Genomic DNA, 18866 nt, shown 5'->3' with positions numbered 1-18866 from the left:
TATTGTCACGTGACCTCCATTCTTGTATTACAATCGATAATAGGATCGACTGGATTAAAATTATAAATCTTTCTATGATAACTTTTTTATTTTTACTCGAACATCACAGCATTCGATGACTTAAAATAATATGAAACACTGATCAAAATAATATCTCCCTAGAATAAAAGGTTTCTAATCGAACGTCGCACCTACGTTTGAGTACAGTACGTAAAAGTAGTCAGGAGCCATGTTGATTTTTGACACCAAGAAAACTACAGAGAAACATGATTAAAAATCAAGAGGAGATAACTAAAAGAAAATGATAATGATGCATTGTATTATTTTTACTTTCATGGTAAGATTATGTTTTCTTTATTCCATAAATAATTATCACAATCTATTACTGCAATATAGGTTAATGATTTCTCATATACATGTTCGATTTCCATATATTTAATAATTTCGATATGATAAAATTCTTACTTGTAGGTGACTTTTCTCCACTAAAACACTAAACATTTGTTTTATTCTTATTTTGAAATATTCATTAATTTGAAAACGCCCATGCTTTCTCCAAAAAGTCTAAAGATGAACAATATTAACATGGAAAGGCACAATAATTAAGAAAATAAACATGGGAAGGCAAAGCACTATTTTACAACAAATTAATGATGGCGCAAAGATCGCTCATGTCAAGTTTCGTTTATTTTTCCCTGACCATGTTGTATCATCTTTATATAATCTACTTGATACTTTATTTATCCATCATACAATTTTACAGCAATGGATATTACGGAGATAAATAAATGTCAAACAAAATACTGTGACGTTTACAGGGTCCGTATCAGTCACTACTGATGATCCATATTGTCTAACATATAATTAGTTTTACTCGGGTCCTCAGTGCAAAAATATACAGAAATATACAGCTGACCTGGATGTGTTTATGTAATATACATCAAGTACCAACTAGCTATACAGTTGAAATATAACACAATGATTGTATCCTAATTATTTCAAGACCTGATATCCATCAATTAGGTAATTATATAAGACAGCTTCATGGATGAGCGCTCCAGGCCAGGGCTAGCCACTGAGCTTGGTGGTCAGGGATTACTGCTGTCCAGGTAAGGTAGTATACAGCTAGCAGTGCTGGTGTTGCTGCTTGATAAAATAGCCCGAGGCAAATCTGTCAAAATTAGTCCTTGTCCTAAGAAAACTAGTCATTTTCTCCAATTTTAGACACTGTCCAATATTTCTAGCACCGACCAGGAAAAATAGTCAAAATTGAAGAATAATAGGACAAATCACCCAGTTTTAGACAGTAAAGAGAGGATTAGAGAGTATTCATCTTTTTTTAGGCATTGAGGGAAATAATAGACACTGAAAACAATATTAGTGCATATCACAGAAGTTTTAGGTACATTTCACAAAATTAGGCTTGAAGGCAAAAAACTAGTGTGTGAATTTCATAATTAGATATGTTTCTGAAAAAATAGTCTGTGCTGTGCTAAATTAGTGCTTATTTGGTAAAATTGGTGAAAATTTCAAAATTAGGAGAAAATATGAAAAAACTAGGACATTCGTGTCTCCCAGTGAGTGGTTCACCACAATACTCATACTTGAAGCAGCACAAAATCGACTATTCTTCTTTTAGTGTAAAAGTAAACATACCTTTGAATCTCGTTAAAATTGTCAATGGTTGAACTGATGGCATGCTTGATTTGTTGAAACATTCATTTGATATAGTATAAAATATAATATAGTGAAGATAGTCTCAGCAAAAAATGATATATATAGGATCGTGTTAGTAAATGGAAGATTTAATCCAATTAAAAAGTGGTTAAACGTAAGTAAATATTCTGCAAACAGGTCTAGTTCATATTGACACCAAAGCATCACACTATCAAGTTTTACACCTGATTAGATCAGATAGGATGGATATACGTATTTTAAAACCACACGTGCCTGCTTTAAAATCATTTAAAAACGAAATTTGTTTCGCTTCAATGCCATTTTCGATATTTTCAGGTTGTAAAGTTTTGTATGGTCGAAATGTCTTTTGTGTTGATCTGTGTGTTGAGAGTATAGGCCTAAGTAAAATGTCGGTAAATGGAATTTATGACGAAATTTAAACATAATTGAAACTTGCCATAGGAAACTAACATGATCTTCAAATAACTGACATTCACATTAGTTTCAACATAAAGCCTACCACAGTTCATCCCATTGTACTTTCCAAATAAACAAATTAAGGAATTTCATCTAACATACCAGTGTTTGGATTATCCAAAGATCCCAAAGCCTGCTTGACCAGTTCAGGTGCAGATGTACGAGGTTGATATGTAACAAGCTCCAGAGAATGCATCGGGCACAAAATATATGTTTTATCCGTACATTTCTTCAAGTCAAACACCTCAATCTCTGTTCCTGACTGAAGTGTCTTTTTGATGTTCGTAATTTGGTCCTGGCATTCTCTTTGCTGGTCCGTACGTGTTGTCTGACACTCCAGCAATCGAATGTGATTCTTCGTCTCGTTCTCTGTACATGCCTGAATCAGAATAGCCCCCTGCTTTTCAGCTTCCTCCTTTATTTCACGTACTCTAGACTTGATCAAATCAGATGCTTCTCTGTGTTTCTCCTTGTTTTTAGCTATCTCCTTTTCGACATCACTAGTACCTTTTAATATCGAAGGAAGGTAGTTTTCCTCGTTGATTTTGAGGTTGTGTTTCAACTTATCTGCTTCCTTTTTCACTATGTCTCCCAAATCTTCAAAAACGTGACCTTTGTGATCCTTAGAGGTGACACAACGCATACAAACCAGGCTGTCACAGTCCATACACACAAACGAAACTTCCTGGCCCGTGTGTGACGGACACTTGTTACTCCCGAACGGACGACAAGACGTCTGGGCTGAGTATGCCATCATAGGAACGTTTTACATTCAGCCATTAACAACTGACGAGTGAGTTCCGTAAACAGCTCCCTAACACAACGGGAAGTAAAATACACCGGGAATACCCGTGACGTCATGTCTGTTTGTAAGAAGATACAATCAGATCACAGGTGTTCGTTACAAATGATATGATAAACAAGATTGGTCGCAGATATATTCCTACTTTGTGCGACTCACCTCACATATATATATATATATATATATATCATATCATTTTAACAAATACATTTTAGTCTGGGTGTATTTGGGCCTAATCGAGATATACAATACAGAGTACTGACGCAATCGGAACCCCTCGTCCTTTTATACATACGTTCGCAGACGGAGGCGATGTGTTCCGATTGAGTACTGACGGTTCATGATACGGAATACTACGGCATAGTAGGACTCACACAACTAAATAATTTATTACTATATATGTTATTACTAGTGACCCCATCCCTTCATTTGCTTTTTAGAAGTTCAAATTATGTGAAATTTATATCAAATTAAAGTTTTAAGTTTTTTCTATCGGATAAATGTTATAATTGTACAAGTTAAATGGCATATAAGAGCACACGCGTACTCGAAAGACGGTAAACCTGACATTTACAGTGCACTGGGAAACCTATGAATTCCCGCCTTTTTACACCTCGAATCGTACGTCATTCTATTCAGTAAGAGTGTACATTTTTTATTTTACAAATTTCTAGACCCTACCCTTAAATATTCTCGTATATAAAAAGTACCCATTTCAAGTTATTTACTAATTAAGGAAAACAGCTACAAACCTAAGAAACACAAGTCCTGAGGACTTGGTTCTGGTGAAACACCGGCTGATTGGGCGATTTAGTTGTGCGAGTCCTAGTACGGAGTACTGGATATCATATTATGGCTTGGCTACTAGTACTACTTGTACGTTAAGTGTTGTATAATACTAGGTTCAAATAGTACATAGGTAACTGTATGTAAAGTCATTGTGAGGTAAACAGTGTCTGATTTGTTTCTCAGTGTAACATGTTGACTTCTGAACGCGGTTGTTATATGTGTTGGTCAGGGCAGATCAGTAGTTGCGTTGTATATATTTATTTCCGCACTATCCCCAGCCCGGGAAATAACCCGGTTACGGACTCAAACACATTACACAATTTCTGGTGGCAAGCGGTCGGATTGAGGTAGTTCAGACACATGTGTTTTGTGTAACGCTTGTTGTCTGTGGTCTCTGTTTTACGTCCAGTTGTTTGGTTTCATTAGAGTTTTGTAAAATGAATGTTACTCAGGATATCAGTAGGTTAGAGGAGAAGAATGCTCACAATAGTCATGCATTGTCGGCGTGTATAAAGGTTGATGATGAGGTAACAGTTAAGGACTCAGGTGTTTAAACCATGAGGACAAACCTAGGTCCTATATGTAGTCGTACGCCTCATATCAACATCTCAATGGCCTATTGCCAGGGAAACAGAGGGAATACAAGAGACCAGAGAGGATGATCTTCTAGTTCGGGTAGAAGTGTATATGGTGAAATACCAAGGCTCAGACGTATAGCAGGTATTGAAGATGTGTACACAGGTTCACCGATACAAAGTTCTTCTGCACTAGAGTTACCTAGACAACGAGGCTCAGACGTATAGCAGGTATTGAAGATGTGTACACAGGTTCACCGATACAAAGTTCCTCTGCACTAGAGTTACCTAGACAACGGGGTAGACGTGGTAACCGTGCATTGATGGCAAATGCACAGAATGTTTTGGAAAACAAAAAGGGTGGGATCACGATTGATAGATTAATGCAGAACAAGTCGCATATTAAACCGGCAACGTTTGATGGAACAGGATCTAGGATCGACTACAAGATCCATTTTGAGGCTTGTGCACAGATCAACTGTTGAAATGAGATGCAGGTGGGTTTGTATTTGGCTGCCTTCCCTAGAAGTCATGCACAGACAGTGCTAGGAAGTCTACAGAGTAGTTACAAACACAGCTATGAAAAACAGTTTGCATCGTTTAACCAAGGGGAACTCTATTGTTCTATGCAGAGGGAACGACGGCTTAAGACCTCTGAAGCATTACCAGAGCTAGGTGAAGGGATAAAACACTTAACATATCAAGCGTCCCCTATGGCATCGAGGGACATATCCGAAGTGATTTCAAAGGATCCATTCATTGATGGTATAGTTCGATATGAGACCAAAGACTTTAAACGATGCCAGAGCTGACAAAGAACGCAGAACTGGAAATCGGGGATATGCACGGCAAATGCAGGGATCCGAGAGCTCTACTGAAAAAGGAGCAAGTGAACTGGAGACATTTATGTCGTCAGTAAAGCAGTCGATTTCCAACATGAAAATAAAAGATCTGCTGGAGGATAAATCAAGAACCGATTGTAATTCAGAATAATAACACTTGGACAAAACGCAGTCCACGAGAGGGAACAAAGTGCTAAAATGTGTCAAACAAAGACATTTTAAAAGAGAATGCTAGAACAATACGAGGTCCCCTTTACCAGTGGTCAAAAGTTAGCAATCCTAAACGGGACAATGTAATGGTACAGACTCCAAGAAAACTTCTACGGTGTATCTTATGAGACCGGGTGTGTCTCATGGCATACCAGTCATCAGTGAAAGGTGTTTGTTCGTGGATGCATGTGTCAACAGCATCAGTACGAAAACGCTAGATGATACCGGAGGTATTGTCAGTCTGATGTCAAAAGACTTAAACAAGTCTATCTTGAGGAGTCAACAGGTAGCATATTGGAGCCTGTGTATCAGAACATGGTGGCAGCAAACGGAGAAAACTTTGAAGGTAAAAAGGGAAGGGAAAATTTACTTTCCAAATAGACGAGTATCAAACTGTGTGGTTGTTGTGGACATTTCGTTACAGGAAATTCTTGGGTTGGATTTCCTAAAGGAAAGTGGTAGCATTGTAGATATAGCCAAACAGAAGAAATCTCTACAGCTTGAAGGATCATTGGGATGTTTTAGAGTCTGTATGGGGGAGAGAATAAGTCTTCCTCTAAGGCCTGGGATAGTCTGTGAACGGAGAGTACATTGTCGAACAGGTGAATTGTTACTAGAACATGAGTGTGTAATCGAGTCCAGTGACAAGTCCCAAGCTTCAGGGCGAAGTATTGTGTCAAGTGGCAAGTTCCTAGCTTCAGCTAGGGCGGGGTATTGAGGCAAGGACAATTCCGGTGCAACTGTTCCCGTGAAACTACTGAATCCAACACGTGAATACTGGCCATGTTTAGCTACACCAAGTTCTCTGTAACTTTCTGATCATTTATCCCCATCAGAATTGTAAATGTGTCCATCATATCTCCCCACAATCGTATTTCAGTGTCGGTAACTTTAGGTACTTGGACGTTGTTCATTATCCATGTTTTTCAATTGTGATAACAACCTTGTTGCTCGTCTCTTTCTATCGATTCCATTTCCTTTTTTCTTGTACGGTGACCAGACAGTACTTGCGTAATCTATAATTAACAGAATGCCCTAAGAGGCCATTTATGATTATCATATTCCATTTTTTTTATAATCGTTATTTCTTGATAAGAACGTAAATGATATTTCTGAAAGTTGATGAGCAGATTCCCGTTACTCCATACTCCACTTTGAGTCCCCTGTCCATACACATTCGGTACCTTTGAAAATCCTTCAACAAATGGCCTGTAACAACTACACAGACCTAGAACTTTCACCGATCTCAATCTTACTTTGTCTGTGTCGGTCGACACACCGACACGCGATATTTACGCCTACATGTCCATGGAAATGGCCTTCAGTTAAAACCTTGTGCATCAATCTTTCAAATGTTGCTGGACTGTTGCACAATCCAAAGGGCATCATGTTGAATTTGTAAAGGCCTTTGCGTTTTGCGAACTCCGTCTTTTGTTTGTCCGATTGCTCCATGTCCACCCCACCTGCCAGAAGCCAGAGAGTAAACCATCAGTGGTCGTGAACCATTCACATCCAGACAACCGGTCAAGCGTGTCATCCACCCTTGGTAATGGATAGGCATCCGTGACAGTCAGTTTATTAAGAAGCCTGTAGTCGACGCAGAACCTCATGGTACCATCACTTTTCCCGACAAAAACCACCCCAGATGACAAGGGTTTTGTTGAAGGCAAAATAATTGCGCGTTGCAACATATACTGTCGACTTCTTTGTCTACTTCCTCTGCTGCCTGGTGTGGTAAACGGCGCGGTGCACGTGGTTGTGTGTCTGGTTTTGTACCCCGAGTGTCAATAGTATGTTTTATTACGTTGGTTCTGCCGAGATCTTTGTCCAAAATGCAAATAAATATGAGTATCTAAACAGGTCAATTGGGGGCAGTTTTTTTTTATCATAATTCAAAATGGCAATTTTAATTTACGTATATAGATATTGCAATAACAATAGCAATAACAAGGATTGTTTGTGGACGGATGACTTACCACGGACGAATTTGATGGTGGAGGGCAAAAAGTACTCGACACCAAATTAATTTTAGACTGGTTTGATCCTGTCCATCCAGGCGCGGATACAGGAATTTGAAAGGGTGGGTGGGGGGGTGTCCAGTAATTTAGTGGTTATGCGATATGCGAGCGCCGTAGGCACGAGCCGAATTCTTTTTTGCCGAGTGGTCTGGGGGCCAAAATTTCAGGGGGGGTTGGCATTGCAGTTTGTTATGTAAAAAAGTCCAAGTCCGAAATTTCCACATCGCCCCCCCCCCCCCCCCCCCCCCCCCCCCCCGGATCCGCTAGGGCCCTCTAATCAACATCAGATATGTATTTATCCTCTGTCCATGTAACAGACATCATTTATATGTTATCCTATGTAATGATATCTGTCCACCACCTGATGGACATGTTAACTATCCCTTTACATATTATCTTTGATCTCTTAACTTCATATTACCATGTTAATGTTAAATATCAAAGTTTTCACCATAAATCATTGATTTATATGTAAACAGGCACACAAGCAACATATGTAAATGTACATGTGCCATATTATGGAACTTAAAACATAGTCATCTACCGGTATATAACATTTGAGATATATGTGAAGTGGATTATCACATTCTGAACGAGTGTGGATGGATTAATTTCTGTCAGTGTTTGTCATCTGAATTGTGATTTGTTTGTTTGTTTTCACTTAGCGTCCTATTAACAGCCAGGAACATTAAAGGACATTTTTTGTTTTTGTTTTGTTTAACGTCCTCAGGGACTTTCCTGCCTATATAAATGGTACCGAATATCGGCACCGTTCCCAATTAGAAAAAACAATAAAAATTCCCAATCCGGAAAAAAAAAATCCCAATCTTGCTGCCGATTTTCTCAAATCCGGATTTTATTACTTTCGTTTTGTTTGTTATAAATCACCGAAATCTGTATCGCTTGAGCGTTTGAATAAGAAAGGAACATAGTATTGTTATTTACAAGCGTTCAAATGATGTATCCGCTAGAAACAAAATGTCTCACAACGGGAAGTATTATGTGAGGAAGGTTCCGAAAAATAAGCCAAGTTCGACGCTTATATCAGCGTTTTTTTCAAAACGACAAAAACTTGATGTTAGTGTCGATGCACCAAGTAATGACGAGACAGAGTGCAAACCGACTGACGTCGGTGATAATAACATTAACAAATTGTGTGATGAAATAAAATCCGTTACTGGCGATAGCGACGGCGCAAATATCTGCAAACAAAGTGAAACAGTTTCAGTGGAAGTAGCTGTACAGACTCCAGTCGCTATGGTTGCCTCCACGACTACCACGCCACTTCAAAAGAAAGTTCAACTCAGGGAGACACGGGCCGAGATTGATTTTAAGCCAGCTCACAGTAACATAGATCGGCGGCGATTTGACATGAACAGATATACTGTCAACTATCCTTGGCTTTACCACACCTCGGAAAAAGGATACCTTTGTAAGTTGTGTGAATTAACATATGGCAGTAACTGTTCAGATTCAAGCTCTATGAGTGTGATAAGTGTTACGTCTCCATTTATCTCCCCAGGCCTTGAGACATTGGGTACACATCCATCTCGATTATTAGATAAGCATGCAAACAGTACCCCACATCTGAAGGCATCCAAAATAAATGCAGAAGTGAAAGTGAAAATTGGTTTGAAACAAAAATGTAACATGTATTGCACATTGCAGAATTTTTGCAAAAATCATGAAATAATTTTTTTACAGAATGAAAGCCAGAAATCCACAGCCTTCCAATAGTAATGAGGGTGACCAGGTTAACAATCTGCTGTCAATGTTTTTAAAAGTCTCTGGGGATCCTGTACTCCAAGAATCTTTTCCAATGATGTGCAAGCTTCTGTACCTGGTGAACATTATTCCAGCATCAACGGCCTCAGTGGAGAGGAGCTTTAGCCAAATGGCTTTGCTAAAAACCCCAATGCGCAGCAGATTGAGTTGCAAGTCAATTAATGCAATAATGCGCATTAACATAGAGGGAGCCAGTACCCTGACGGAATATGAATTAGAACAACTTGTTCAAAACTTCAAACTTGCAAAAGATCGGCACTTGTCCCTGTAAAGTACATTGTACAAGTGTAATATCAGTGATTAAAACATCAAAACAGTATTAATTGGTGTTAAAGTTGTTTATTTTGTAATACAGAAAGTTTTACAAATTTTCCCAATTACCCCCTTTTACGACGTAATTTTCCCAATTTGATGATTTTTGGCGATTCCCAAAATACCCAGGAAAGTCCCTGGTCCTATTAACAGCCAGGGTCATTTAAGGACGTGCCAGGTGGAGGGCTAGTGTTAAAGTGTCGGGACTCCTTAACCACTCGGCCAACAGAGCCCCTCTGAATTGTGTGCAAATCTGGCTATCAATGTTGAATATATTTGTAAAGTACAACAATGGAATTTTAAAGATTGTGTTTCACCAATTTATCTTCATTTAGAATGTCTGAATTTTCATACAGCCTACTCTCAGTTTAGCCATCACATCCAATACATTCAGATATACCTAAAATCTGCTTTACCTGTTACAATATGTGTATATGTAATAATGACAACCAGGATAAAGTTCAATACATTTATATGTGATTATAGCAGGTCAAACTTCAATATTTGTATATGTATTTATAACAGGTCAAAGTTCAGAGTTCAAAGTTCACATTCTTTTAATCTTATCAAGATCACATGCACCAGTCCATATGATAGTATGAAGGACAACAAACAAAGTTGTGAAATGTTGTGAGGAACAAATTGGTGACAATATGATTATATATAGGCAATGCAAGCAGAAAATAAATATCTTATATGAATATTATTCATAGAGCCATGAATGGTTGATGAACCGTCAAAAAACTTTGAAACATTTATACAAATCTCACATAATGGGGTCAAATCACAAGTGAATGCTTCATTTTCACAAGTATTTACAGAAAATAGGTATAATAATCTATGTACCTTTTATGAAATTCAATTTTTGCCAGCAATCATTAATTTAATGAGGTACTTTTTATTAATGTGTTCATCATGCCCACAGTACATGGGAATATAAAACAAACACTTATTCCTATATAACATGACTTTATTCCTGTCGTGAAGAGAAACCACGGCCATTTTTGTTTAGCGTTGGACCGATTTGGCCAGTTGTTTGTTTATGAAATAAGGATAGACCTGGTGATTTTTTATTAGGCAAGCCTCAACGAAGTCTTTCAAGGCCTGCATTAACATCTGCAGGTCTGTCAAGATATATGCCTGAAACATTACTTTTAAAAACAAACTGTTTTTTCCGCTTCAATGAACAGGCCCTAGAAAAAGTTGAGATTTTTGGTTTTGCAATTTCATTATTTTCTTTTGTAAAGATCTGATCACAATACTGCAGTAAACTTGCATTGGTTTCAGGGATTCAATATCTAAGAAAACAGTAATAGATTTCTTTTTTCAAAAATGTTCAGGTCAAGATTTTGCTCTGGAGAAATCATGCATACAACTTCAGCTTTCAGTCCAAATCCTATCACTTGAAAGGTATGATTCATCGTTCCAAAACAACAGACTGATTTTATTTTGTATGTGTTCAATCTTCTATCACACCTTATTTCCTTATTGTATCGGGTACTGCTGAGGTCAAACCTGCATTTAGTCATTATATAAAAAATTGATCGACATAAAGATTTTTATGATCATGGACTTCACAATACAATTTGTTTTTCCCACCAGTAACAAATCTGAATTCCTACTACATAAAACGTGATTGTATATAGACTGACAACAGTAGATCAGTATTTCAGCACTTCAGTAATTAAATTATCCATCTAATCTCTATATGATCCAATTCACAAATCAACTAAATCAAGTTCTAAGTCTTCGATGTCACTTAACACTGATGTTTTTTTGGATAATTTCTCTAACTGTTCCTTGGCAGGTTCCTTGATTTCGCCAGATTTTATTTTATTTTCCAGATCCTCAATCTGTCTTAATTTCTTCTTCAGATTTCTGATTTTCTTCTCAATATCAGCTTTATCTTGTAATGGCATCTCTGATTGGTTGGAGCTTTGTTTAGATGATTGTGATTGGTCGTTTGAGAGCACAGAATCAGCTAATGACCTGGTTACAGACTCAACATTTTCATTGTGGCCCTGTTGTTTCTTCTTTTCTTTCCTTTTAGCATTTTTCTTTGCAGCCTTGGACATTCCTGCGAAGGGGTCAGCCTGCGGTGTATCCGTATCCTTCGGGGTAACATCGGTTGGGTTCAATCCCGGGGGAAGGGAAGACTTACTACTTTTCAGCCATTGAACACCACGGTTTTCATACCTGTAATTACAATGAACATATAAAGTAAGTCAAACTGGATAAAATATGGATATAAGTGCTTAAATTGTATGACACATTTATCAATCAAACTTTGATGCATGTACACAGAAATTCAAATGTATTATCACTAAATTACAGAAACCAACTCGAATTATATTAATTTGTTTTAATTATTTGAGAAAGTTAGGTCCTTAACAAATTATGAAGCTCTTTTGGAATTAAAAACAACACATATTCGGTCTCTTTTTACAAATTTTCTCAACCAAGTAGACTTTCTAGTTTTGCTACAAAATCTAGACTAGCCTTATGGAAACAAGAATAATTAAAGTTAATCACTAAATTTAAATGTCAGTTATAGAAATTAATACTGTAAATATTATTATTTAGAATGTTAAGTACTAAAGTTTCAGTCAGCTTTAAACAACTTTATTTTTTGTCCACTATATATACTTACGCTGGCATTTCCTCCTGCGGCACATAACCATCTTTCACCTTACGAGGTTTTCTCCAAGTACCATCAGGTCGTTGAGATGCTGGTATGTAATATTCACCTGAAAAAAATAAGCTACAGCTATATGTAACGTCACAGGACCCCATTTGGTACAAGACCCCATTTGGTACAAAATTTGATAAAATAGCTCCCAAATCCTCGCATGTCCATTCCATGACCCAAGATTTTATGGCGTCATAATGTAAACATAAACGGTCATTTCAACGTCAATTTTGAGGTATGCAGCGATCCAGCTTGCTTAATACAAGATATTGAAATGGGTAAGTTATAGGAAAACATCCGTTTTGTGCATAGTTTTGCCTTTCGACGACAGTGTTATATCAACTTTTGAAATGTTTTCCGGCACATTTATCATTCCAAATGATTTCTTATAGTCCTAAAAGTCTTCGTTGGTCCTATTACACAGGTACTTGCCTTATAAAGTGAACATACACTCATTTTCAGTGTGCTGTACCTGCAATTCGAACTTCCCCCGCTTCGCCATTGCAGTAAAACTATTTGTGCGCATGTCGGAAGTTGATCTCTAATACACTCTCACAGGTGCTTGATCAACGATAAGTCCGGATTTTTTAAGGCCTTTGTTAAGAGTTATTTCCCTTTTACTATGAATACTTAACATAAAGGGGCATTCACTGAAAACTGAAGCGAAATAATTCAATAAATAATTTAATTCATAATAATCCTTCTTATACTTTTAACATGCATGAATGGGAAATATCCTCTCTGTACATTGGAGAAAAAGTAATTCACCATTTCCTTTCAATGATATACATTATCATTAGCAATATTATCATGAAAAAAAAAATAAATACAAATTAATATAATATTTATGACATGAATATATATATATTTTTTTTTACATTCACCCATTCCCACCAAGCTTATTATTAACACCTAAAACACTCTGGGACTCCCAATTTTTTTTCCATTCAAATTATTCTCATGAACCAATTTTTTTTCTGAAAAAGACCCCATTTATAAGAGCCCACCCTTTTGTTTCAGTCTTTATGTCCTTACTTATGGCATGACTGTAACACATGCATGAACAGGCCGGCTAAGTGATAAAATTGATCAACATATTATATTGAACAAGATCTTGCCAGAGTATGCAACATATTCTAACATATTATTTATTATTAGTTTTAATGAATGAAAACCCAATGTACAAGTCGAACCTGTGTATAAAGGACACCTAAGAGACAAGTGTCCTTTATAAGAGAGGTGTCCTTCATATAGATGTTCAACAAGTTATGTCCCTTATAAACAAAGAAACAAACCAAATCTGATTACTGTACATTACCATATATTTCTCTCATATCTCGCCATGTTGGATAGAGTTTGCCCATGTAAGATAGCTATGTAAGATAAATCTATCTTACATAGCATTTCACGCGCGCGGATTAATCTGCGTTCAAGGGGGACAACTCTCACAACGTCGTCTGCTTGTGTTCACATCCGACAGTCTTTTTCGTCGGTGTCGGTTTTGAAACGTTGGACTTAACTATAAAAATACATAAATTCTTAGATAAATATATATCATATCAGCAGTAAATCAATAGGGCTACACGGTTAAACGATTAGACATTTCATCTGAGCGAACATATAACTCCGTTACTGTAACAAACAGTTAGACTACGCATACAGGCCTGTTGTAACAGTTACAGTACAATACAGACTTGCCTACCCGACAGAATTGTCATTTGTCATTAAAAACATGTAAACACACACAATCACCTGGCAATGACAGGAAGTAAAATAAAAGCCATACATAAAAAAATATAAAAAAGAAAATGTCAAACGTCACAACCTATGAAATGATTCCGTTTGCGTCAGCAGGGGGCCCTGGAATTTGTTTACTCTACTGTACTGTACTGTCAGTAACTGTTAGGCCTACTCAGTAACCTGTGTATTTGGAAGTTGGGAATTGGCTCTTAAATGAACGAACATTCGGTAAAAATGACACCCCTCGATGTTCATATAAAAATATTTATTTTAATTGTAACTCAGAGTCTACATTTGTGTAGAGTAACCATGAAACTAACTGTCATCCTAGCCTTTCAATATGATCATCGTTAGCCTATCGACTGACCTACCTTCGTCATTCCATCAAGACAACCGGTTAAACACATATAATCCTATGTCACAGAAAAGATCGAATACTCGTATAGAGTCACTGTTCGCTGGTTCACACACGAAGTTGCCAAAATCACAGTGAATTTAAAATTACCAGCCACGAAACATCGCCGCGTCATGGCGATCGAGATCGACATCACTCTCAATATCCTTGAACCATGAATGGAATTCCAATGACAGTCGTGACGTCATGCAGTGACGTAGTATTTTATAAAAAAAAAATTGACTTGACATTTAAAAGTACAGTGTGTTCTGTGAAATGATTAAATATGTCGAGGTGCAAATCAAATTATATGTGAAGTTGGAAAACTCATTTCAGCGTTGGCTTTCAGTATTGTTGATAGAACTTCTTTTTCTCGGATGTTGACAATTTGATCACGGCCACGTAAAAGTCGGTCAAGTTACGGTAATTTTTATCGGCGAATAGTTCATTCGTTCATCACTTAACCACAAAATGAATGAAATTTGTGTTCAAACATAGTTTGGCAAAATAGGGTATGATCTTTCAGAATATCACAAGTATATTTAGTAAAAACGTCAAATAAAGAAATTAAAAATTGAAGAAAATGGATGGCTGAGGGACACTTTCGCCAGAAATTCGGTAATGATATGAGAGAAAAAGACTCTTTCATTATGTGTGTATGTAGGATAGGGATATTCCACCCTCGGGATCACAAAATGTGGTAAAACCCTCGGCAAGCCTCGGGTTTCACCACATTTTGTGACCCCTTGGGTGGAATATCCCTATCCTACATATACACATATGAAAGAGTCTTATAATCTCCTGATTTATTATATTTAAACAATAAAACAAATGCATAAAAGACAAATGCCTAATTAATTAATTAATTTTCAATTATTTATCTGACACAAACACTGAACTTCAGAAGTTGATAGTTTTAATAATTTATAGTAAGCCAATAGTATAAAAATATCTTCACAATATCATCCTATAATGAATGTCTATTCAGACAAATACTCAACATAGAAAAAAGGTAAAAATAATTCTTATTAAAACAATTTTCATTAATCATCAATATTTTGGGAAAAAAAGGTTTGAAATATCTTTTCTATTACATTAAACCTTTAAAATTAAAGAGAATTTTTCTCTGATAATTTCAATCCTAAGCGTTTATTTTGAGATATATTTTCTGAAATCCATGTTGGGATTTAATTTAATAAATACCCATTTTTGGTTCAGTCAATAACTATAGTGTATACAAAGACACTCGGAACTCTCCTGCTGTTCGGTCAGATTTGCATTCGGTTGTTTTTGTAAGTAAACCAATTATGACTGACATAACTATTGCTTTATCCTCTTTTGTTGGTCTTAATAATATTTTAATTACCACCTGACCATTCTTGTTGTCTAGGCCATGGTTGAATGGCTAGCTTTCACCAGTGGGGTTGAGGAAACAAACACCTCTGCAGATGGCGATCGGTCACTCTCTTGTAATTACTTTTGATTGTTACAGGTAACAGGACAATTAGGGACTGATATAGTGGCTTCCTAAGTTAGCATTGCTGCCGGGGGAATTGAGCAGTAAAAGCTCTGTTTTGTTAGTTAGAACCTTTTTACACACAAATAACAACACGGCTATGGTTTAACTCATAATTTAATCTTTCATCTACAGAACAAATGCAATGAACTTGCAGAAGAAATATTTACATGCAAAATTTGCAACATCAGGGATCGATGTAATGATGAGGAGGAAGATATCCTTTGGGTTAGATACGCTGGTATCTAATGTGGCTGCTGGTTTCACCAGGACTGCCTCAATCATGAAGAGCATGAATGTTGATGTTGAGCCATTCTCAGCTCTTAGTCAGGACACCAGTCACAGTACTTGTGTTCAGTCAGATATTGAGCTACATTGTATTTCCAACACTTGACAAGACACGGCATGCTTATATGTCAAGTGTCACCAATTTGTTTCTCCGATAGAGGAAGAAATATATCGGGTGACATGATACTTCTGTAAAAAGTCCTTTCATGCATATTGTTTGCCACTCAGAGTGTACCCCACATTTGAAATGAGGAAGGCATCAGATTCATCCTGGTGTTGCCAAATGTGCCCTGCAAGTTGAGAAACAATATGGTTAACTTTTAATTTCACTTCTGTTGATTGAATGTTCTTAACTCACACTATATTAGTGTTTTAGCATATAATCTATATATACATGTACATTACAATAGTATTATAACTATTTCTTTAGTCACACCTGTGAGAATTACTAGTACATTTATTCAACAATTCAATATCTTTCATTTCATCCTAACTTCCTCTATGATGTAAGTGATCAATCTAATTATATTCAAATTAATTTGTTGACATTTTTACAAGAACTGTGATATCTTGTTAAATCTTACTCTTGGTATGTTGCGAGAATAACACTTGTGCTAATGTCATCATGTTTTAAATACATGTATTCAATTTTAAATAAGGTTTCTTGACTTTCCATCAAGAGTGTTTTAATTGATTGATTGATTAAAAAAAATTTATTGTCATTTTATAGGTTTTTCTTGTAATATTTCATTTCAATAATTACCCCGGGGAAAAAATAAACAAAAGAAAGCAAAATTAATAAATGATACTGCCAGTAATAGTCAGCTAATAGTCACCAACATGAAACAAACTTTGTGTTTTTGTTATTTTATATTATAACTGTTCAATCACAGGGACAATGATACTCAATGTAACATGTTTATAACTTTAAACTGATCAGATATGACCCCTATACATTTTATGCATACTTTTAATATTATATTGTAACGTCCCTGTGGTTCAATATGTATCCTGTAGACATACATCTGAGCTGCCCGACGGCTAGTAGGAATGTCCTCACTGGATATATATAGCAGCAGGACCATTCTACATACCTCTTGACAGCGACAAGTGCCCCTTACTTCAATATTCTAATTTAGTAATCTATTATTTATATAAAAAAAAAATTATGCAATTTTCATCATCCTAAAAGAAGGTTAATGTATTGCCACTTATAAAAAGTTGTGAAACCACTTTACATACATGTGCATTTGTGATATTTGTCACAAAACATCGTTCAATGAAACGACGTGGACTCGAGCTCAATGGAAAAAAATACGGGAAATACGGGCCGGGATATTTGTATTTCCAGCTATGGTATTTATACACAAATGACAGATATTTTGGAAAAATACTGATGTAATAAGTAATAATGTATGTATTACCATCGCAATCGCTCACATTATTGATGATATTTTTGGAAATAATTGAAAAAATCGATGTCTCACCACTTTGTACCAAATGGGGTCCTCTCTGCATGCTCCAGACCGGAAGTTACGTAACACAAAAAAAGCGGATCTATAAATAGCTATCACGTACTATTTATTTTTTGATCATGCAGTTGGAAGTACTAAAGGTTGTCTTAGTAAAATATCAACATTAATTTGAAATTCCCACGTGAGTATTTTCTATATTAGAATAAATGTGTAAAAATTGTACCAAATGGGGTCCTGTGACGTTATAGCTACATGGGTATAAATAGTCCCGTGTTTTAGTAAAAGTTTCTACTTTGAGTAATAATTAAAGTTACTCGGAATAGTTTGAAAGGAATTCAGCATATGTACGCATGCATCAGCCATAGGTGCTTAGCACGCTTATAAGTCAAAGGCCGATCTCTATATCGGTCTTGGACTTATGAGCGTGTTTATGTTATAATTTTTAGGACCTTAGCTTATGCATCCGCTGACCGGGATGGTTCGTTCATACCTGTCTTTTCATCACGGATGATACCGTCTCTTTCTAAAGGTCCTGAGGTAGCCATTGTTTCTTCCCCGGATATTTTATACACCTGAAGTACGAAGTCTTTCAATTCAACTTTCCATGTCTAAATTGAAAACATTGCACATGTGTTTGTGGAGCTCTTCTAGTGAGAAGGGAGAAAGGGTCATACTAATTACAGCCCGGTACAGCCCGGTACTGCCCGGGACCGCCCGGTACTGCCCGGTGCTGCCCGGTACTGCCCGGGGAATATATATTGACCGCCCGGGCTTTTATTTATATCCAAACACTATTTAAACTATTATATATGGATAAATGGTAGCTTAATCAATAATATGGCAAAATGTGGTGAAAATATATCAATATTTGACAGAGCTATGGCTACGTGAAATTAGCGATCTCGCAACCTAACGCTCGGGATGAGCCATAATCTTGTTATTTGCAATTATACGACCGCCCGGGCTTTAATTTTTCTCCAGACAATATTAAAACTATAATATATGGATAGATAGTAGCTTTATCAATAATGTGGTAAAACATTGTGAAAAAATATCAATATTTCACAGAGTAATAGCTCATTTTTCAACATTCATTTTTGATTGCAAAGTTTGCCTTTCTTTCGTTATGACGTCACAAATCAAGGTCATATACGTCATGCAGCATGTATGGAGCAGTGCAGTATTATGGTCTTTATTAGTCACCCATCAAAATTCGTACGAGATGGACAGACTTTAGCTTAAATAATATTTATTGCTATTAAAGAAAAATTAATTAG

At 36.5% G+C, this 18866-nt stretch overlaps 3 protein-coding genes and 1 long non-coding RNA gene across 11 annotated transcripts in view; 1 reads left to right on the top strand and 3 right to left on the bottom strand.

Moving 5' to 3' along the window:
• Positions 1 to 3153, bottom strand: part of LOC117321342 — a 38616-nt gene extending 35463 nt beyond the window's left edge. For 2 of the 8 annotated variants that reach the window (XM_033875799.1, XM_033875800.1), the window contains exon 1: positions 2257 to 3153. In XM_033875799.1, the coding sequence (XP_033731690.1) occupies positions 2257 to 2911 (655 nt within the window). In that variant the 5' untranslated portion in view covers positions 2912 to 3153. The remainder of the gene's footprint in view (positions 1 to 2256) is intronic. The other 6 variants (XM_033875801.1, XM_033875803.1, XM_033875802.1 and 3 more) reach the window with 3 other exon arrangements.
• Positions 3154 to 8121: 4968 nt separating this feature from the next.
• Positions 8122 to 9498, top strand: LOC117321349. The gene is made up of 2 exons (XM_033875810.1): positions 8122 to 8822; positions 9095 to 9498. Coding segments are annotated over exons 1-2 (456 nt in total). The 5' UTR covers positions 8122 to 8368; the 3' UTR covers positions 9097 to 9498.
• Positions 9499 to 9793: 295 nt separating this feature from the next.
• LOC117321347 (partner of Y14 and mago-like) lies at positions 9794 to 18241 on the bottom strand. The gene is made up of 3 exons (XM_033875809.1): positions 18080 to 18241; positions 12138 to 12234; positions 9794 to 11683 (listed from the first exon to the last, which is right to left on the bottom strand). Exons 1-3 carry the CDS (start codon positions 18132 to 18134, stop codon positions 11206 to 11208), a joined length of 630 nt encoding a protein of 209 aa, XP_033731700.1. The 5' UTR covers positions 18135 to 18241; the 3' UTR covers positions 9794 to 11205.
• Positions 15926 to 17760, bottom strand: LOC117321348. Its single transcript, XR_004531319.1, has 2 exons — positions 17602 to 17760; positions 15926 to 16404 (listed from the first exon to the last, which is right to left on the bottom strand). It is a non-coding gene; the product is annotated as an uncharacterized LOC117321348 (long non-coding RNA).
• Positions 18242 to 18866: the final 625 nt, after the last annotated feature.

This window comes from Pecten maximus, unplaced genomic scaffold (genome assembly GCF_902652985.1).
Source record: "Pecten maximus unplaced genomic scaffold, xPecMax1.1, whole genome shotgun sequence".
Lineage (NCBI taxonomy): Eukaryota > Metazoa > Mollusca > Bivalvia > Pectinida > Pectinidae > Pecten > Pecten maximus.
The sequence above is the reverse complement of the archived record's forward strand: the minus strand, read 5'-3'. Positions and strand labels throughout refer to the sequence as shown.

Coding starts and splice junctions, on each gene's coding strand:
- LOC117321347 (XM_033875809.1), bottom strand. CDS start 18,134: ATGGCTACCTCAGGACCTTTAGAAAGAGACGGTATCATCCGTGATGAA. Junction 12,235..18,079: donor CATCCGTGATGAAAAGACAG/GTATGAACGAAC, acceptor TATTTTTTTCAG/GTGAATATTACATACCAGCA. Junction 11,684..12,137: donor CCGCAGGAGGAAATGCCAGC/GTAAGTATATAT, acceptor TTGTAATTACAG/GTATGAAAACCGTGGTGTTC.
- LOC117321349 (XM_033875810.1), top strand. CDS start 8,369: ATGTCTCACAACGGGAAGTATTATGTGAGGAAGGTTCCGAAAAATAAG.